The sequence below is a fragment of the Mauremys reevesii genome, linkage group 6, assembly GCF_016161935.1.
Source record: "Mauremys reevesii isolate NIE-2019 linkage group 6, ASM1616193v1, whole genome shotgun sequence".
NCBI lineage: Eukaryota > Metazoa > Chordata > Testudines > Geoemydidae > Mauremys > Mauremys reevesii.
The window spans coordinates 72,687,404-72,710,032 of NC_052628.1; the positions used below are offsets into that span (position 1 = coordinate 72,687,404).

At 41.0% G+C, this 22,629-nt stretch overlaps 1 protein-coding gene across 6 annotated transcripts in view; it reads left to right on the top strand.

The window, feature by feature from the left end:
- Positions 1-22,629, top strand: part of SRFBP1 (serum response factor binding protein 1) — a 116,432-nt gene that overhangs the window by 78,825 nt on the left and 14,978 nt on the right. For all 6 annotated transcript variants that reach the window (XM_039545012.1, XM_039545006.1, XM_039545009.1 and 3 more), the window contains one exon: positions 9,781-9,852. In XM_039545012.1, the coding sequence (XP_039400946.1) occupies positions 9,781-9,852 (72 nt within the window). The remainder of the gene's footprint in view (positions 1-9,780; positions 9,853-22,629) is intronic.

Sequence of the window (22,629 nt, forward strand, 5' to 3'; positions counted from 1 at the left end):
GTGTCCATTGGAGTTGTGCCTGTGCCCTGAATGTTCTTGCTCCTTCCCCACAAATCTGAGGGCAGAAAGGATTGGAGTGAACCCAACTGTTGCTCAGTTTCTTCTTGCTGCCTGTGGCAACAAGAACCCCTGTTGTGTGTGCCTGCTTCGCTGAAACCAAGTTATAATTAGTGATTAGATAGTGGTGGTGTTAGGTAAATACATGATTCTTAGGGCTTCTACACACTAGCACTTATTTTGGTATAACTTAAATCGCTCAGGGGTCTGACAAAGCCACCCCACAAGCTACGTAAGTTACATCGACCTAAGCACAATGCTATGTTGACAGGAGAAGCGCTCCATAAAGCATCTGCAGTAGCAGTGCTAGAGGAGTGAAGCTACATCAGTACGGCTGTGCCACTGTAGCGATTTCTAGTGTAGACTAGCCCCTTAGTTTGCCTTTTGGCTTTAGCAAAAAAAAGGTTTTGCTATTTTTTACTACTTTTTCTGAGCCCCCTACATTGCTACTGGGACTCAAGCAATTGTTACAGAAGCTAAATTTCCAGGGTTTAAGACATGCTCCTCTGATGCTTCTGTGCAACTTAGTGATGTGCATTCTAAGTGCCTGTTTTATGTAGGTAAAGAGTATATCCATAATCATTTCTGCACCTGCCAGTCTTTCCAAGCAGACTCAGAAGACTAGGGATGCCTTCTAAAGCGGGGGTTCTCAAACTGGGGGTTGGGGCCCCTCAGAGGGTCATGAGATTATTACATGGGGGGTCATGAGCTGTCAGCCTCCACTACAAACACCACTTTGCATCCAGCATTTATAATGGTGTTAAATATATTTAATTTGGGGGAGGGGTGTCACACGCAGAGGCTTGCTATGTGAAAGGGATCACCACTGCAAAGGTTTGAGAATCACTGTTCTAAAGTTATTTCTTCTGAAGCGCTCCATGAACGCCTTTTTGGACAGGAAGAAGGAGGATACAGCTAAGGCTTAGTCCTCCCTCCAGTCCCTCTTAGGTAGGGACCCAGTAAGTTGTGATTCCACCTTGGCCTCTAGGGTTGAAACATGTGAGACTCCAGTTACTGACTTCAGTCCATTATTGACTTCTTCAGGAAGAGGTTAGGAAGGCGTCTCACTCTAGAGATAAGATGAGATATAGGTCTCCCTGTTCAAGACCCTCGGAACTGAGATATAGTTCAACATGTAAGATTTGTCTCAAGCTCCACAGCTGAAGATCAGCCAATGGCCTAAAATGTGACTCTCTGGACCTTTGATAAGAAAAGAGTGTATGCAGTATTGACTAGATCTGCTATGTGCCGTTCTATGGCACTGACTCTGGCACCAGCTTTTTCACTACCCAACACTACAGGCCGTTTTAGTCCCTGTGTGGCACCAAGTGACCTGCCTGTGGGCCTGGACCAAAATCCCCATTGTTGGCTTGTACAATGCCAACAGTGCTAACTAGTCTTCAGTCACCAAAACCACAGCACCATGTACAGCAGTTGGGGAAGTAGATTGTACCTCTACCCAATTAGAAGTGATGAGGGAGTGGTCTAGCACAGTAGAAAGTGTAGCCCCATCACTGGAGGATGTGTATTCTTTTTCATCTTCTCCACTGGGAGACATGATAGAGACTTCTCTTGTGTTCATCCCCCTTACCCTCTAGGGCATCACACTGGGGGCTTGGGTCTCACAAAGAACAGGGCCTCTTGTATCTTCTGTCCATCAGTCCAGTAATAAATATATGCTATGGGTCATGGTGCTACTGGGCACCCTGGGGTAGGCAGCCATGTGTCCACAATCCATCATCTTCTGCCCCCTTTTAGGGCAAAACACCTTTCCCATAAGAATTAGGAGGCTCAACAGGCAGAAATTGAGAAGGAATTGATCCTGGCAGCTATTTCATCACCCCTTCATCCCTTCTCCCAAAGAGGCAGTCATTCCCTCCATGCCTTGTCCAACAGATGATTTTAAGGTGTTCAAAGACCCTTGACATCCCCAGAAGTAAGTCAAGAGAAGTCCCACAAGCCACTAGAGATTGTGCTCCCTTCCATGCCTGGTAGATTTGCTATGTTTATTAATGACAGATTGTTAGAACTGCAAAAGATTTGTGGCAGACTCCATTGTCAGTACCTGCCATTTCCAAGAGGGTGGATAGATGGTCCCAAGTTCCTCTCAAAGGGTTCAAGGACTTTTATTTGTATTCCGTTCCAGGCTCACTTGTTGTTGTGGCTGTTCAGGAAAGATCCAAACAGCAAGGGGCCCCTAAAAACAAAAGGAAAAGAACCCTAAGACTGGATCTATTGGCAAAAAAATTTGCTCCTCTCCTGATATCCAGATATGCATTTCCAACTACTAGGTGTTTCTGGCAAAATATCACTTTCTGCACTGGGATGTGATTGTCTCTGTTCATGGAAACACTTCTGCAGGAGCACATGGAAGAATTAAAATTCATCATGCTAGAGGGTTTGCTAATAGCTAGAAATTCCCTGCTGCTTTAGATGCATCTTACACAACTGTATGCACCAGGGCCATATTGGTGGTGATGCAAAGGTCCTCCTATATGTGGTTTATTTTGTAAAAGGATTCTTAAAATGGTGGGTGAGGCTTAAATTGTTGCTGCTGGAAAAGTCCATGAAGCCTTCCATTTCTGACTCAGAGAAATCTGGTGTAGATCATTCTCACTCTGCTTTGGCACCGGCTAACTGTGGCTCAGCTTCCAGCTCTCACACTGCCTCCTTGCACAAACCCCACTCCTCTACTGACTCAGTAATTTCTGAGAGAGGAAGAAAAGAGTACCACTCTGGTGGACGATCAAAGTATAGGTCATTCTCCCCAACCCTGAGCAAGGGACTTAAACGTTCTCAGGCTTCATCTACCAAGGGTCACAGCTCAAGGTCCTATTCTTGTACACCAGCATCAAAGAGCAAAGTATCATTGATAGATCCTTTAATCAACAAAGCCCACACCATTTCAGTACAATGCTGATACTGGACACATCAACACCACCTTAAACATCCACCACTTCACCCCTGATACCTTCACAGTATCAATGGACATTAAAGTACTGAATGTCTCAGCACCACATATTCAAAGCCTTTCACTATTCATATCTATCCATAGCTCCAGTACCGGAGTCTCCTCTATGGGAATGCTTAAGAGATTTGATCTCCAAGCTGCTGTGGGGAAAGCTAAATGTTTTATACGCTTAATGGGGTAAGAGCCATCATCATATTATCGTAACAGGACACAGTCATTCAGTAACGCACGTGGAATGTTCATGCCTTTGTTGATAGCATTACGGGTCAGGCAGTATCCTTACGAGATTATCAAAATAGGTTTCCAACCTTATAAGAGCATGTTACAAGTTAACAAGATTAGATCCACCCACCACGTTAGAGCTTATTCTACTAGAGCACAGACAGTCTCAGCTGCATGTTTGAAGAATGTCCCTATTTTTGAAATTGTAGGGCAGCTACATTGAGCTTTGTCCAGACTTTTACAGGGCACTATTCTTTAATGGAGGCTTCCAGATTGGAAACCAGTTTTGGTAGGGCTGTCTCTACAGTCATTGTTTTAGTAGGATGCCTAGCACTCATCTCCAAGCCAACAGGTAACTGCGTGGTAGTTCCAAGAGTGGGATCCATGTGGACAGATACTTGAAGAAAGAATGGTTACTGACATTAACTGTCATTCTCTAAGACATGTTGTCCACATAGATCCCATGATGTGCCCTCCTTCCCTGATACTTTACAGTCATACTCTTCTGGGATTCTATATTGGTGAAATTACTGAGGGACTATTGGGCCCAGTCTGCCCTTAATGCCCCTTGGTGAGGGCATTCAAGGATAGCTAGAATTCAGACTTGGCCCCAGTGGACACTGCGAGCCAAAATAATCCTATCTCATGCACGTGGGGTGTATGCAGACTAAGAGTGGTATCCACATGGAGAACACATCTTGAAGAATCACAGTTACTGTAAGCTAAGTAACCAATGCTTTATTGAAGCAGTTATGCTGGTCAGTCTTGTGAGGTGAGCACCTATCCACCTCAAACTTGCATCAGCAACTCATTTCATATAGACCACTGAACTATAATTTGATGGTACTGAACGGGGGGGTCTATATTTTATTACCAGTCTAAACAACTAGCAAGTCCAAATTTGGACAGAACTATGGTCTGTTTTTCATAAAACTTTGATTTTACCATTGGGATAAAAATGAAAATGTTTAGCCTGTTTTTAGACTTCGTCTACTGTGGACAGATAAACCAGTATGCCAATTCTGCAGTCTGTTTTATTGAACTACACCTATAGGATTAGCTCTTTTTAGTGGGTTTTGTTTGTTTGTTTATTTGTTTTGGGTTTTTTAGCAGAGTATTTTAACCACCAATGAGCAGAGTTAATCTATTTTTGTAGATGATAGCCCCAATATCTGAACTGCCATATTGCTTAGGATGTCATGCTATGTGTATTGTATCACATGTCAAAGAACAAGCCTTTTTAGTGTGCTCTAAAAGGTTCAAACTAGGAAGTGACATTTTGTAGTATCTGCTGGGGCATTAGCAGAGAATTCTGTACCCACTAAAACTATTGCTAGTGCATAGAAAATATATATGGGTGGGAAAAGAACTCTTGAGTTTTGGAATTGACTTTACTAAGTATTTCTTTCAGGGACATAGGATAAGACTGTTATCAATTTAAACTGAAAGTATGGTTTTACAAAACTCTAACTTTGAATATAAACCTTAATATGAATAGAAGTGTTTCCTTGAATTAAATTTCAGTGCAGTGGTGTTTTTAAACTTTTAAACATTTTTTGAATTGTTGTGAACCCAAAGGACATCATAGTAACCATAGAGTTAGAAGGAACCGCAAGGGTCATCTAGTCAAACCCTCTGCCAAGATGCAGGATTTGTTGTGTCTAAAAAGCCATCCAACACAGATGACTATCCAACCTCCTTTTGAAAAGCTTCCATGACATGATTTTAGAACACTAATGGAATGTTATTGATTTGTGTTCTTAAGAACCAGAAAAAATGAAACTGACAAGAAAATTGAAGTTAAACTAAGTGGTAAATTTTTTCATAGTCTAGACTGAATGAAATTCCATATGTAAAGTATTCAGCTTTACTTGTTTAAAGATGTGTCTCTGCACTCTTTTCCCCCCCGCCCCCGATCCCTTGTCAGCAAGTCTCAGAGCCCAGGTCAACGGACTCAGGCTCACACTATGGAACTAAAAATAGCAGTGTAGATGTTCCCCACACAGGTTGGAGCCAGGACTCTGAAACACTCCCCTTTGCCAGGCTTCAGAGCCCCGGCTTCAACCTGTGTGGGAACATCTGGACTGTTATTTTCAGCCTCATAGTGTGATCCCAAGTCAGTTGACCTGGACTGTGACGCCCGTTGTCACAGGTGAATTTGCTGATTTTGTTTTTCATTGTAGCTGTACCCTTCATGACACTACAGTATATTGTTTTTTACTTTGTGTTTGTCTTAACAGTTCTTTGACTTTTTTTTTAAAAAAAGCAAACTTCCATCATTTGACCAGTCATAAGAATCACTACTGCAAAACTAATCGTAGAATTATAATTTGTATCATGTGTTTGATTGTGGCATATTTGTTTTTTAGCAAGCACAGAAAACCATAGAATCATTGAATTGTAGGAGTGGAAGGGACCATCTAGTCCAGCCCCCTGCACTCATGGTAGGACTAAGTATTATCTAGACAGAGGTGACCAACCTGTGGCTCCGGAGCCACATGCAGCTCTTCAGAAGTTAATATGCGGCTCCTTGTATTGGCACCGACCCCAGGGATGGAGCTACAGGCACCAACTTTCCAATGTGCCGGGGAGAGGGGCAGGGGGAGTGCTCGCTGCTCAACCCCTGGCTCTGCCACAGGACATGCTCCCACTCCACCCCTTCCCACCCCCTCCCTTGAGCCTGCCATGCCCTTGCTCCCGAGCCCCCTGCATGCCACGAAACAGCTGATCAGGAGGTGCAGGGAGGGAGTGGGACGTGCTGATCAGCAGGGCTGCCAGTGTGCAGGAGGTACTGGGAGTGGAGGTGGATGTGCTGATGTGGGGCTGATGACACATTACTATGTACAATCTAAACTGCCCTTGCTGCAGTTTAAGCCCATTGCTTCTTGTCCTATTCTTGGAGGTTAAGGGGAACATTTTTTCTCCCTCCTCCCTGTAACAACCTTTTATGTACTTGAAAGCTGTTATCATGGACCCCCTCAGTTTTCTTTTCTTCAGACTAAACAAACCCAGTTTTTTCAACCTTGTTTCAGAGGTCATGTTTTCTAGACCTTTAACCATTTTTGTTGCTCTTCTCTGGACTTTCTCCAATTTATCCACATCTTTCCTGAAATGTGGCATGCTGGCTGCCACACATAATAAGAAGACAGAGTCCCTTCCCCAAAATTGTTACTGTCTAAATAGGCAAGTTGAACAATAATATGCAGGTAACCTGTTGCAGTTGATGTTAGCTATACATCTTATCAGTTACATGATATTTTTATTTTAAACCATCCTCCCTTTTCCCAAAAGGCAGGTGCCCCAGCCTTTTGCATCTCCAGAAATATGACCACCTATCAACCTGCCCACCTCAGAGCCAATTAGATATTGCCCTTATTGTAGGCCTGACTTGACATGGGTGAGGCCTCATTTCTTAGGAGACTGGATTAGGGAAGTGAATGAATCAGTAGGCTAGGAACAGAATGTCTGTACTAGCTAAAATAAGGGGAAACACCCAGGAAACCATTTACAATGGACAAGAAAACAGTAGATAAGATAGGCCTGGAACGTAAGATAAGGTAAAGGATAAGTCGTTGATTGTGCGTCCTGTGTAGAAACCAATCCCTGTGACCAAGCCAATCTCCAAATGTCTAGTGTGATGTACAGTAAATGCAGTGTAATGTTTAAATGTATATAAAGGCAGAGATTTGCTGTGTAACTTTGGATATTGATGTGCCCTATGCCCACCCTCTACCCTTAATTCTGATTAACACAGTGTAGCTTTGCTGTATGCCAAATAAAGGGGCCTGAGCGATGAGACTAGAGTCAAACTAAGTTCTCGGAGAACCAAGTGGAAGAAGTCTTAGGGGAACCCAACACATTTTAGTACAATTAGCTTAAGATGGTCTTTGGTAGTTTCTGCTGTTCTATACCCTCTGGCCTCCCATGGAAGGTTAGGGAGGGGGTGTTTGTGGGGATAGTGTGAAAGGTTTGCATGGGTTCATCTGACTCTAGTCTCTACTGGCCCCCGCACAAATATAGGGGGAGTGGAGGCAGCCTTCTCCACTGGCTCCCCTGGCGTAAGGGCACCCGTTTTTGTTGGCTTCTGCTGTCCTTTCCACCCACCCTCTATGTATATGAGAGGAGGGGGAAGATTGCTCCTTCCTCTGGAATGTATGCTGTTCTTTCCCATGCCCCTAGGAATGCTCATTTTATACTGATTTTGCTTGCAATTTTTAATAGTTTTATCATAGTCATAAGGATTATACCATTCATTTCCTGTATAGATTCCCTTTGCAATGTACATTATAGCTTTGTACTCCATTTAGCGTATTTCAATTCCAAAGATAAGCAAAAATCCCCACTTTAAATATTGGTTTTTTTTCTAAATTGCTTTCCTGATTTAGCATAGGCAAGCAGCGTCGTCTAGTGGACTGTGCATGGAGTTGAACCTCCTAATTCTTAGCCCAGTGACTTACTGTGGACACATCACTTAACCACTCTGTCCTAGTTTTCCCATCTGTGTAATATTTGAAGAGTTATGGAAAGCTGAATCATAGATTCTAGGGATGAAAAGACCTGTTAGATCATCCTGTCTGTCTACCTGCCAATGCAAGATTGTTTCCTATTGTACATTTACTAGTGTGTTTTCAAGCTGGTTTTAAATATGCCAACTTGTGATAGAGCTTCTTCTAGTGCCTCTGGGCGATAATTTTAGAAGTTAATAGATCTCACCATCAAGAGGTTTTTCCTAACGTTCATATCAAATGTATTTTCCCTTTCTTAATTTTATCCCATTACTCTTGGTTATACTTTACTTTGCTGCAGCTGTTACTCATTAATTATTGTAAAGCGCATATGTTTTACTCAACACTTAATGACATAGATAAAACACATTCCATGCTTAAAGAACTAACGAGCTAAATAAGATGGACGCAGGACAACATTGTGAGAGAAGAAAACGTGCATGGATTATTAATGATAAAGGAGTAGGAACTGCTAGAAAGGTGAGTTTAAGGAGGGATTTTAGAAAGTAGCATGAGAATGGCTAGCAGATGAGGACGGGAAGACTAGGTGTGGGAGCAGCATGATAAGATGTACAAAACTGAAAATAGGAAAAAGTGACTAAGAGTGTAAAGCAGAAGGACTGGGATGCTCATTGGAAAGTAAGCAGGGGGAAATGAGGACCATCTCTCCTTAATGTTCACATTTTTCAGCTATTTATAGATGATCGTGTCATCACATAGCAAGGTGTGCATATATAGCACTTAATCTTTGAACGTAAATCAACCACTCTAGACCACTAATTGCTCTGGTTGTTATGAACTTCTTCCCTAGAATTTTTCTTCTGAGGTGTCCATATTTGAACACTGTGTTCCAGCTGTGGGTACAACACGGACACAAGGGTCTGCTATCTCCCTGTTGCGCAACACAGTGCCTCTGCATATATAGCCCAAAGTTGCACTGGTCTCTTTGCCGCCATATCACACTGCAAACACCGGACTAATTTACTCGTCTTTGTTATGTTTAAGTTGCTTCCCAGCTTTCTGCCTATTTGAATATCTATTTTATGAATTATTTTCTTCAAACATTAGCACCACCCATAACAAAGCAGGGCCTGGTGATGGGTAGGCCTGAGCCTAACTGCTGATTTCTTCCTTTACCAGTCTTATATGACTATGCACTATATGACTTGCATTATAATTTTTAAAACTATATATATGTAGGAAGTTACTTGGTCCTCATGTAATCTAGTAACATAAACTCTGTTTTAAAATGAATATATGGCAAACAATCTATAATGTAATTTATTTTCTTCAGTACCCATAAAAAAAAACAAAAAACCAAGCCAATATCAACTCTAAAACAGCTATTGAATATGTACCGTTGCTAAGATTAATAAGGATTTTAATATTATTTTGAATACATACAACTGTCCTAATTGTGGTCACAGTTAGTTTAAAATTTGCTTCTCTAAAGATGCCTGCTGTGCAGGATTCTCCCTTCCGGCGTGAGAATCCTGCATAGATGATAGCTTCAGAGAAGTGGAATTACAGGTAAGTAATTTTCCCTTTCAACCTCAATTACAGGGCTGTAATCAAATCTATATATTTACACTGGAAAGATTTCAGAGTCTCTGGTAAATGAGCATTACTAAACCTCCCATGGTCTATTTTAAGTGACAAATTCAGGCAATTGAGTGTTTCTAAAAATAAGATTGGATCCTGAAGACTATACTCACTCAAAACTCCCACTGGCTTTAGTATAACCAGGTACTGTTGTGATGGCTATGATATAAATAGATTAGGAAGAATCTGGTTTTAAATATGTAAGGCAACATTTTGCAAGTAAATTCAGTAAAATTTTACCTGTAAGTGTACATAAATACTGGTGTCTATGCCATCTTTGAAGAACTGATCCTATTCTCCTTTAAATTAGTAGGAATAATCAAAGTTTACTAAACCTTTCTCAGATTTACCTTCTTCATGAACATTATTATAAAGTACTGTTATTACACATGTCTAAGAAGAGTAAACATTTTTCTTCCACAGGAAATGAAACCGGATCAAGTAACCAAACTTGCTCTTGGAGGAGAGATTAATTTTGAGCAAGTCTGCAAAAAGGTATGACTTTTTTATCTTAGAATGATCATTAGGACACATGCAAGTGTGGGTATATGTATGCATGTGCATATTGTGTGTATGTATATTGATTTTTTTAATTAAAGGAATATACCGATCCACTAGGGCATGTGTGTATGTATTTAAAAGAGCAATTTAGCAGGAATGGCTTGTTGTTAGGGCTGGTAAGGCTAATACCTATCAGTAGCAAGCAACCACATCATTGGCCTATATAACATCTATATCAGGGCGTCATGGCCTGCCTAATATATTTGTGACCCACATGACCTACTCGTGGACAATGTATGTTTTCATTTTTTTATACAGTAAATTTCCAACCACTTTGGCTGCAGAGAGAAATGTCCAAATCTGAACAGGGTATAACTGATGTCATGGTGTCTGCAGACAGCCTGAATAATGACTGAGTGGTGAACTCCCTATTAATCTCATTGATGTATCACCTTGATAGCCTGATAATTAATTGTCAACATTAACTATTCCATTGCTGATGTTTTTAGCAAATCAGAAGTATATGAGGGTAGTAATAAGTTGTTCTGTTGGAAAGGAAATTCAGAGGGTGGATGCACAGACAAGATAATGGGAGAAAAATGGAGAAGGAAGAGTAACAAAGGGCAGGAATAAGAGAGTCTTAAAGGGGAGCATATTTTCCCACTGAGTAATACTGAATGTTACAAGAAGGCATTGAATCAATAATAAGTAGATACAATTTTGTTATATATATTTATTTTTATGAAATTTTATATTACATGTTCTTCTTTTGATCTGACATCAGTGGACTCTCCACTGAGGATTATGTGGAGTATGAAGTCTGGAATTTATATCTGAGGCTAACATGGAATTCAGCCATTTATGAATGGGCTTGACATCCCTGGGCTACTGTACTGCCTGCAGGGTGTAGAGGAGTCTGAAACAGCTGAAGTTTCTCAAGCCCCAGGAGCAGGCCCACTGACAGTGGGGGGCAAAGGGGACAATTGCCCAGGGGCCTGGGTTATTTAAAAAGGCCTGGGGCCCGCTGCCGCAGCGCAGCAGAGCTAAGGTAGGCTTCCTGCTCGCCCTCACTGCTGCTCCCGGAAGTGGCTGGAATGGCCCTACGGCCCCTGGGGGCGGGGGTCTCCACACTGCCCTGCCCCAGCACTGACTCCACAGCTCCCATTGGCAGGGAACTGTGACTAATGGGAGCTGCGGGGGCGGTGCCTGCGGCCAGCGGTGTGCGGAGACCGACTTGTCCCCCACCTCGGAGCTGCTGCCAGAGGGGTGTGCCAATCGCTTTCGGGAGCCGCCCAAGGTGAGTGCCGAACCCCTGACCCCCTCCTGTACCCCTGCCCCAGGCTAGAGCCCACACCCAAACTCCCTCCCAGAGTCCACACTCCCTCCCGCACCCCAACTCCCTGCCCCAGCATACCATAGGTGTGTAGTAAGTCAAAAATATTACAGTTCTATGATTTAGCTGTTTTGAGATTTAATCAACATATTTTTATACCGGATAGTCACTAGTATGGCAGATAAGAATATTAGATTTACAGTAGATAAAGATTATTATTTATCTGTATTGTGTTAGCACCTAGAGTCTCCGGGCCCCTTGTACTAGACCCTGTACAAACACTTACCCTGCAGAGCTTACATTATATTAATATTGTAAGAACAACCGGTGAATACTTCATGTTTGTGGGTACATCTACACTGAAAAATTGTGTACCCATTTTTTCAGTAGTGGTGCAGCTGCACCAGTGCTACCAACAGAATAACCTCTAGTATAGACCACAGGTTAGGTGACAAAGTGATAAAAATGTCTGCATGAGGGTAGAGTAGTAGAACTTATACTTAGTTGCTCTAATGCAGCTGTGCCAGTACTAAAAACTGGGACATAAATTTTCTAGCATTGACATTGTCTTTTAGGTACTGATTATGTGCTGCCAAAAACCTATATCTGTCAGCCAAACACAGGACTCTGAATAATACAGAAATCGGATCTGTTGTGGAAGAAAGACCCATTTATACAAATACACTTTTTTGACCATGTTTTTTGCATTTTTAGAGTTCTTATTGAAGATGTGCCCAAACTGGGATGGCACGTTTACTTTATTAAGTGTTTCACAAGCAAGAAATGTGACCAAAGTCGAGGACGCTCAATTTATAGTTCAGTGAATTGAGATGAAAATAAAACTCAGTGCAACTAGAGAACTTTCTAACATTGGGGATTCCCAAAAATGGGTGTAGCTGGTTCAGTCCTTTATTTTAAATTCCAAACCTTAAAAAAAATTTCATGTCCAAGAACATGTACTTTGTTGCATTCTAGAGTTAAAGGAAAGAGATGAGTTAAACACAAGAGTTTCTTCTCTCTCTCATAGTCCACAAATGATATTTGCATGAAGAAGCAGTAACTTTAGAATTTTAGTCATGAGAAGGGCAAAGGACAACTCAGATTTTTGTCATGGGCCTAAAATAGCATTTTGTGTATGAAAATAGAGGTGAAGTAGCAATGAAAATGTGGTTGCATTTTAGTGGCACTCACTGATGATCATCTGCTGTCAGTGGATAGAGGGTTGATATCCATTCTCATCCTCCTGGATCTCTCTCTGGTATTCAGTGCTGTTGACCATGAGATATTGCTGTGTTATCGGAGAGAGGTGACAGGGATTCAGGTGACAGACATGTTCACGTTGCTTAACATGCTACTGGAATACGCTAAAATGGTTTGAGTCATTTCTGGAGGGACGTACCCAATGACTAGTAGTGGGAACTCTACCTCCGCTACTAGATTGCTCACTTGTAGAGTCCCCAAAAGGATCAGTTCTCTCTCTGGTCCTTCTCAACTTCTACTTGCAACCACTAGATGAACAGGTCAGATGACATGGACTCAAATGCCAGCAATATGTAAACGAGACACAGCTCTACCCATCTTTCAATATAAGTGACCATGTCACTACAACAAAGATGGCCCAGAGCTTGGATGAGATCAGCTCATGGTTGAAGAACAGCTGGCTGAAGCTGAATCCAAGCATAAAAGCGGTTGTACTGGTGGGAGAGGAAAGTATTTCGAAGAATTTGCGTCCACAGTGCAGAATCCTCTAGTTGAAGGTTCACATCTACAGTTGGTCAGTTCAGTCTGTAGTTTGAGTACCCTTGGATTCCTTATTGACATTAAACTCTCACATAGCATCCATAAGTTATGCATTCTGTCACCTCCAGTTGGCTAGGAAACTGTCACATTCTGGCAGATGATGGCCTGGCCTCTCTTACTTACGCCTTTGTCACGTCTTGTCTGGACTACAGCAATGAGAAATATGTAGGCATGAAGCCTTCAGCACTTAGGAAATTCCAACCTGTATAGAAGACTGCAGTGCATCTCCTCAGCAACAAAAGCTACCACAATCACATTAGACCTGTGTGCTCTCTATATTGGCTTCCCATCAAATATCAAATGAAGTTCAAGGTCTCAGTTCTTATCTTCAAGGTTCTTCATGGTCAGGACCCAGGATATTTAAAGGTCGCCTAATCTCCAGGATGAAGACCATGGTCAATAACTATACTGCCCTAGCATAAAATGCTGTACAGCAAGGATAAAACTCAACTACGTGGATGCAGACCTTTTTGGGTGAAGCCCAAAACTATGGAATGACCTCCCCCAGGAGCTAATGACCTTCACCACTTTCCAATCCAAGTACAAAGTGCATTCAAGTGCATTTCTTCGACTTTGCCTTCTCTAACGTAACTACATAGCAACATGTAAAAACAAAAAACCCTATCAAAACAAGAAATTTCATTGCACATGTGTCTGACCCTGTGTAGTCATGTTGCTTAGTACATTACTGAAGGATACTCAGATACCATGGCAATAAACGTAGCATAAAAACCTATATAGAACAGAATACATTGAAATAATAATTTCACGTATATCCTCTAATATTTAATAGCAAAGGCCTTAAGCAAGCTCTAGAAAGGCATGTGTTAGTTGTCTCTACTGTCTAAAAAAAGATTTTTGGTTTCTTGCTGGTATAAAGAGCTATAGCTCCTAGTTTCCTAAGGCCTTGTCATGAAGAATTATATCATCTCTCTTCTTCAAATCCTCTTTCCTCAGAACAAAGCTTCTGAAATGGAATATAGATTCAGAGTCTTTTTAGGAAGAAAAGCATTGGGCTGTTAGATGTGTCAGAAGATTGGTAATGGAATGTAGTGCTTCTCGTATATAGGGTGCCAGTTTGAACCATTAACTAACTAGAAACAAAAACACAAACAACTTACAGGTGTGGAGAAAGTTCCAGACCAGAGAATTCTTCTATTGTGAAAAGACATATTTGCAGTAACTCCAAATTCCTTTCCCCATAGAACCCTATACACACAGCATTCTCTAGTCTGGAGACCAACTGATAGGCAGTAGCAAACAGTTTACTCAGAAAAGAGAGGAGGAAGAGCAGAATAATAAAAGTTTGAGAGAATGGCAGACTGTAGGACTCATCAGTTAAATGCAGCATCTGAGTTCTGTGCTCTGAGAAATAAGACATCCAGTCTTCTTGTGGATTTTTGAAATAGCTGATCTAGCTCACCTGGGGATGGTTTTCTTAGATGTTTTGAGATCTTGTTTCTTTTCATAGCATACAAGATAAACAAGGCATCTGATTTCCTGAAGGGCTTAGTTCTACATACGTATAAATTGATCATGCTCCAGACATCAAGCCTGTCCTGGTTGATCTCCTGAAACTTGGGACAGAACAATGGAAAAGTAATGGCATGACTGAGTTAGAGAAACCATTTTAGGCAGGAACTCAAGAGCAGGTTTAAGTACCATTTTGTCCGAGAAAATTGTGGCAGAGGCTTTTTAATACACAGTTCATTTTAATTCATTGATCCTTCTGGTATAAGTGATTGCAATCAAAAAGGCCATTTTGATTGCAAGGAAAAGCAAAACTGAGGGAGACAGTCTCAAAAGACTAATCTATCAGTTGTTCCAGGACCAAGTTAGGCTTCCAACTGGGGATCTAACAGGGGGATAAAGTATCACAATTGCTTTGAAGAATTTAAAAACTTGAGGTTGAGATGCCAGGCTTTCTTTACCTATCGAGATTCCCAATGCTCCCAGCAGCGACGTGGACTTGTAAATTAACCAAATATCCTATTTGCTTTTGTAACTGTGACTGCACCAAGATACCAACATCTTTTAAAAGATCCTGCACGTTTGGAGCACATAATTGTGTTAGTACATATTGGCAACAAAAATCTTATTTATCAAACGGCACTTAATGTTTTTAGCTGCCCAATCACATATGTGTCCAGAGTGTCTCCCAGTTCTCCATGTCTTCCTTTTATGAACTGAATAAGTTTTGTATCAAAAAATTTCCAAAATTGACATCAGCTTCCTCTTCCCAATCACAAACACATTACACAAATAAAACTGCTGCTACTACAGACTGCTAGCAACGCACTTTTAATTTATTTCAGTTCCAAGGCATCATCCTCCTATACATGGAATTCCTCTCTAATATTTTTTAAATTAGAAGATCTAGAAGAATAGTATGCTTCACATTGTAATCTGTATTTAGAAAGGAGTTCCAAATTCTTCATAGTTTTCAGTCTCAGTAGTAATTTTCACTGGGTAAAGAAAAGGAGAGCATAATAATGTACATGTTATTTTCAGTGCCAGAATGAAAAGATATTTAGTATTTCAGATCTTGGACTTTTGTGCTACTTTCTAACTGAATTAGAGATTGCTTGTTGCCAACTGATAAATGTGTGGGGGAAAGATAACTAGACAATTTAATATTCATAGACCTCAGTTGTATTTTTTTCCTCATGACATTCATGAAATGAAGACACTTGAACATGAATACAGTCTTGTAAATTCATTACTATTCATCATACAGTAAAAAGAAGAAAACTTAGCAAGATAGTGACACAAACAATTCAGATTATTTTTACTTAAGCATATCAGATCACTAAGCAGAATTTCTACTTGGCAGCGGGGAAGAGGATCTCTTAACGTGTTTTCTCATAATTTCCCAATACCCATAATGAGGAAGACAGCAACAAATATACTTCTTATATCCAATAGAAAACATCTTCCACTTTGGATGTAAATATATGACACAGTCCCATGTTATAACTATTTTTTTTTAAAATGGGAAATTTCATCACATAATTTTCAGATGACGTTGAGATTTCAGGCATATATCAGCGTTTTGAATGTATATTGTCTTTAAAGAAGAATGTTTAAGTTTTAAAAATAACCTTCAATGGCCAGGTTGCATTTTGCAAACAAAGCACGTAAACTAACTTTCCTAATGATGCCTTAACAAAATCAGCTTCATGTTTCCTTATCAAACCATATCAAACAGTTCTATTTTATCAGTGACTATAAAAACTAGAATACCTCAGTCTTAATCAAATCATTCTTGTGCTGCTTTATAGTCTTCCTTACTGTCATGTATTGTACACACAAAGCATTTTACAAATTCATGGTGGAAAAGAGCCTTCTGAAGGCACTTGTTTCACAATCCTTATTAAGGATGGTAGCAGCAGCAGGCATCTCCAAGGCAGGGCGAATCTGAATGTCTTTTAAGAAGCACAACATTAACTGCATTTCCTAGTTTTTTTTCTGAAATTTGAGGGGATTTGCTTTTTTTTAACCTTCCTAAATACATTTCTGTATCCGTAACTTCATTTTAACAAAGTATTTTGTGATAGAAAGTGTAGAAAACAAAAACAATGCTCTTTCTGGGAGAGTGTAATTCTCTGTGTATATGAGAGATTTGTGTGTGTGTATATGTTAGAAAAGTCACAAAGGGCCTGATCCAAAGCCTGTTGAAGACAGTGGGAGTCTTTCCATTGACTTCAAAGGGCTTTAGAACAGGCACAGAATTACTGCAGTTTTCATTTTGTTCCCAAATAAAGTCTGTTCACTACAGAAAACATTCCTGCAATGATAGATTCCTATTAGTGATATAAAACTTCTGGTTTTGTTGTTAGTGCCTTTTAATAGCAGCATAACCAGATAATTACTTGTGGATTTTTAATGTTCTTTGCTTATGAAAAAGTTCTGTTCACAGTCCATAAACCATAGAGAAATAACTACTGTATGCAGTCCTCTCTCTTTATTGGTTTATTATTATTAATGTGCTGTTCAATCTATTTAGTCTTTTATATTTTGTATAATATGCTTGTCATTGATGTCTTTCACTTAAGTATTTCTGTGTTTAATTATAGGCAGCACATTCTCACCCAAAATTCGCCATTTAAAAATAATCTGACTCGGTCATTGCAGTTTTGTCAATAAATATACAGTGGTTGTTTGGCAAAAGGAATTTTGCTGTTATTCCAATGCCAAGAAATTTGAAACAAAAAGCAGCTGCTGTTTTTGTGGGACCTATCAAAAATTTTATTCTGCTTTTTAGGGTCTAAATTGTGGCCTCATATGTAAATGTAAAACTCTAGATGAAGTAATGGAAATTCTACAAGGTCATTCAGTGCAGAATTTGATTCAAAATATGTTTCTGATAGGAAGCTCTACCTTTAATACTCATCCTTCTGTGCTTTAATAGTGTGTGTATATTTATAGCAGCTACTAGAAGTTCTGTCACCAACATATTTAATGTAGCAGGGAGTATTTCCAGTTATACAAATTTCCTCAGAAGCAGTAGTGATTATTCTATTTCTTTTTGCTCCAAAGATGAATATGCTGCCTTCTGCATCAATCCCCTTTCTTTACCATCTTAGGATATATAAAGCTTGTGTCCAGGCTCTCAGTTCGCTGCCCTTTATGGCAGCATATTTATGCTGAAAGTACTGAAAGGGAAATAATACGTGAATGGAAGTGCTTTTCTTTCCCCATTATTTCAGATGTGTTATACAGGGTGCAATAAAGAACTGTCAGGATCCCTTTAATGGAAATCTATTCAGTGATAACGTGTGCCTCAGCTTTACATTATATCTACATACTCAAAATCCTTGCAGAACAATGTGCATTATTCACTAAATAACATGGTTTCTTTTAGTACAGACACAAAATAACTGAAGATATACAGGAATCACCACTATAGGGTTGGGGGGTTTGTTCATTTGTTTGTTAAAATCTGCTTGACATGGAGGTGACTCTGGGTATATGAAACCACAGTTCCCTGAGAATTTTCCATAGCAAACATGAAATGTTAACTTCAAACAAGGATGGTTGTGGCTTTCATAAGACCATTGAAGATGTGAAGAATGTTGCACTAAGGTGTAAAACTGTCTGTCTGTGACCAACTCATCGCCTTCAAAACTGGATCGTTTAAACTGAACTTAGAGATACTTAAGGCCTGTCTACACAATTATTTTTACCACTTTAACTATATCCATTTAGAAACTGATAGTTAAAGTGGTACAATCATTTGGGAGCTGTATTGGTATAAAGATGCTTTATATCAGTAGACTTTATTCCCCATAATTTACAGGAATAAGCTACACACAAAACTACATTAAAGGAACATCAAGGCTGGTACAAAGGATAGCTCAGTGGTTTGAGCATTGGCCTGCTAAACCCAGGGTTGCAAGTTTAATCGTTGAGGGAGCCACTTAGGGATCTGGGGCAAAAATCAGTACTTGGTCCTGCTAGTGAAGGCAAGGGACTCAATGACCTTTCAAGGTCCCTTCCAGTTCTAGGAGATAGGTATATCTCCAATTATTATTATTTATTATAACGTTAAGAAATGCCAGAATTAAGGGTGCCCTTGTTTGGCCTACTTATGCATGTGCATTATGGTAGTCTTTAATTACATACATTTTTTTCCAGATGACTGATTAAACCCCAGAATAGGTCCGCCCTGTCCACTGAATGAGGCAGAAGTCCATTGGAAAAAAAAATGTGATCATGTAATTCAGGCCTGCACAGCTCGTAAAGCGGCGAGGGCCATATTACTCCAAAGAAAACAGCTGAGGGCCGAAACCCCTCAGCCCCGCCAAAACACCCCCTCCCCAGCGCTGTCCAGCCCAGCCGAAACACCCCTCCCCCCCATATTTCTTCACACAGCAATACCAAAAATTAAAATACTGAAAATGGATGCCCCCCTCCAGCCACCGACTCGCCACTTGCCTCCTCACCCCCCCCCCACGTATAAAGCCTCGCTGCCACTGCCCGCCCACCCGCTTGGCTCGTCATCCCCCTATGAAATAAGGGGAGGGGGAAAAAGGGGACAGTTTGAAGGGATTTTCTGAACTAAGCCGGGGAGGGAAAAGGGGGGCAGTGTGAAGGGATTGGATGTGACTGTCCAACACACAAACACAGGGGCCGCAGGGAGACCTGATGGGGCGGGGGCAGTGTGATAGGGGCTGGGGAGGGGGAAGGTCCCTGGATTAGGGAAGGGGGGCAGCAGTCGGGGCAGGGCAGGTGCAACAAACTCTCTCTCTCTCTCTCTCTCTCACTCACACACACCCACACCCACCCACCCCCGTCTACCCCTGGAGATTTCCTGGCTGCCCACATACAGTTCAACCCCTGCACCCCAGCCATCACTACAGAGGCGGCCCTGGGACCAACTAGTGCAGTAGCTGCCCCGCCCCTCCCCGTCCCCAACAGAAGGGGAGGTTTGGGAGGGTGTCAGCCCAGTCCTACCCCCGAGCTGCGGCTCGAGCCCAGGCCGGGCGCCCCTCCCCTCGCTCGGCACTTACTGGCTTTGCCTCATGCCCAGCGCTTCCCGCCTCAGCGGGCCCCAGAATTGACGCGCCCGCCACACACCAGGTGGGGGGAGCGGGAGATGGAGACACGTGCAGTTCTGGCATTAGGGCGGTTGGAGCGTAGCGCATACGCGCAGGGCTGTGAGGTGCTGCTCCTCCCCCCCCCCCCACCGGGCAGGGGGAGAACCCAGCAGCCCCACCCCGCTGCTTGCCCATGGGCTGCACAGTGAGCCCACATGGGCCGCATGTGGCCCAGGGGCTGCATATTGTGCAGGCCTGATGTAATTAAAGACTGTACCATACATATCCATAGGGGGCCAATTTAAGGCTCTACAGTCAATTGGGGTGGATTGATTTAAAGCAAAGCTTTTTAAAGAAATGAGGAGGAAATCTTGATTTAAATAATTTATTTTAATCATGTTTTTCTTTTATACTTTTTAGTTATTTTTTGGAAAGAGACGTTGATTTTCTTCAGTTCATACCCCTTAAAACATGTTAATTTGCAACTAAATATAGCCTTTCACTAAATCTTGTGCTTCTTTTTGCTAACCAGGCAGATACAGTATATCTATATAAATTTATTTGAGCTATTCAATAGGTTAACCTCCATTTATTTGTATTCTTAATTTTTACATTTTTATAGTTAGAAAATGGTGAATGATGCAGTTCTTATTTAGTAGATTAATTTTTTTACTTATGATTTGTGTCAAGCTGTATTTAGATGGAAAATCAATTTTAAAAGCCCCAAAACAGCATTTTACTTTTTTATTGAATAAAACTACCTTAAATGTGTGAGATACATGGGGGGGGGTCAAAACTTTTATTAAAACATCTTTTGCATTTAACATGTCCTTTAAGATTTTAGAACTAGTAGATGTCATCCTCTCAAACCTAGTTTTTAATTAATAAGTTGGAAGAAGATAACAAATTCCATTATTTTTCACCTTCCAATTGGGTTCTTAACTTTGAATGAACTGGTCATTGAACTGAACTAATTGAGTAAACAAAAATGAGAGAAATATTCTCTCTACACCTCCAGGAGAGGATGCTGCTTTCAAAATCTGGTTTAGCTCCAGCAAACTCTGGTTCCAGCAAACTCCATCTGCTTAGCAAATGACTTCAATTCAGTGGGGGACTTCCACCAGACTTTGTTTAAAATTTGGCAGCAAAAATGTACTGCTTTAATGTTTTTTGTATTTAATTTTAAATGATTTTAATTATAATTTTTACATAGGTTGTCGATTTCATATTTAATTTTAACTTTTTTTTAAAAGCCATATTTGCTTTAAATTTGTAAAAGTCTGCTTTTATTTATTTATTTTTTTAAATAACTAATTTTTATTCACCATTCAGGAAACTTTTTTCTGGCATTTCCTAACTTGAGGGCTTGGCATTGTAACCTTCGTCCTTTAATTTATTTTTGTGTGTGTAATTCCATATTTTTAAAATATTAAACTGAAAAAGCAGAAATGCCATAATTTGGCATCATATTTGGAATAATTTGGCACTGCTCATGACCCATGAGTCATCAGCAGTTTTGGAACTTTTAGATCTACGCAGACCTCTGCCACTTGAGCTAACAAAGCAACCAATAATAGTCATGTACCAACACTAGAGAAGCATCAGTGGGTTTCAGAGATATTTGCTGGCAGCAGAAGAATTTAGGTTCATGAATCTTGGATTCCATTCCTAGTTTTGGAGGGATTTGTGGTCTAGTAGGCACAGACACTTCTCTGCCCATTGCCCCCAAGCTTGATCCCTTCTGCCTCATCCCTTCAAACCTATCCCTGTCTCTTCCCTGCTCTTCTCCCCTCCCCCGCGCCTTGCCCACAGTCCCAGCCTCCACTCCCCAGGCTTCTCATTCTAATTCCAGTCTCTTTGCCCAGCAAGTGCTAGTCTCTCATCTCCAGACTCTACCTTTCCAGTTCCCCATCTAATCTGTCTTTTTCTCCAGTCCTGGCTTCCAGATTCCATTCCACTCCCTGCCCCATCCCATTTCTCAAGCTCAGTCCCAATCTTTTTGCCCAGCCAGTGGAAGTTCTCACACTGCACCCTGGGTCCTCTCAAATTGCCTCCCCCTACTTCACTAATTCTCAGTCCCAGTCTCTTTGCCCAACCTGCCCCAGCTCCTCATCCAATCTTAATCTACCCACTCTCCCCACCTACTGGCTCCCAGTTCACCAACCCTCCCCTCCCTTCCCTCCACCCCCCCCCCCCCAAAAAACCCTTACACACCTGGTCTCCTTGCCCAAGATATAGTTAACAGAAAATTGAAATAAACACTTATGTGCCTATGTTTCCCAGAGTGCTGTGAATGAGAGAATACACAGAAATGATGGGTAAAGGGCAGTTATGCATTGTACTATGTTCCCTCCTTGTTCCTCCATGCTAAATTATTTTGTTTCCTCTGTGCTGGGAAAATGTCATGGACAGTTCTGGAAAAGGATAGAAGAAATCCTGCACTTGCATGTTTAGAGGCTGGGAGCTGATTTCATCCCTGAATTGGAGGCATGGGTCTCAGATTTGTATATGTGATGTACTCATAAGGGAATGTAATTGTTTTTTTAAGTTGACCCACAAAGAGGGGGAAAATAAGTTTGGGCCTTTGGGGGTGGGGAAGGAGTCTTACAAGCCACCCCTGTAGATAACAAAAAGATGGGGGGGAAAATCTGCATGTTTTTACATGGGAACTTCATTTTTTGTCAGTTCTGCTTTTCCACCCCATTCCTCCAAAAAAATACAGATAGCTGGAGGGGTTGTAGAGTTATGATGTCACAGATATCAAGCAAATTAAATCTGTCTGAGGAGGGAAGTGGGTTTTGTTTAGTTTTATTGAAAACTTTTTTTTGTTAAGACTTGTTTAATGCAAATGTTCTGTAAACAAAGAAAATGAGTAATCTGTCAAAGATTCATCTCCCTTACATTTACGAATGGAGAATTCTCACTATACATGTCTGCATTTGAATATGACTGGGTCATACTACAGTAATTACTGTGGTGGCTGTAAATTGACCTAACCTAAGTTAATTTAAGATGTAGTGTAGACATGCCCTAAGCTATGCAAGTGTGGAGACACCCTTGTATTGTGCAGCAGTGTAACTGTTTCCTTTAAAAATAGTA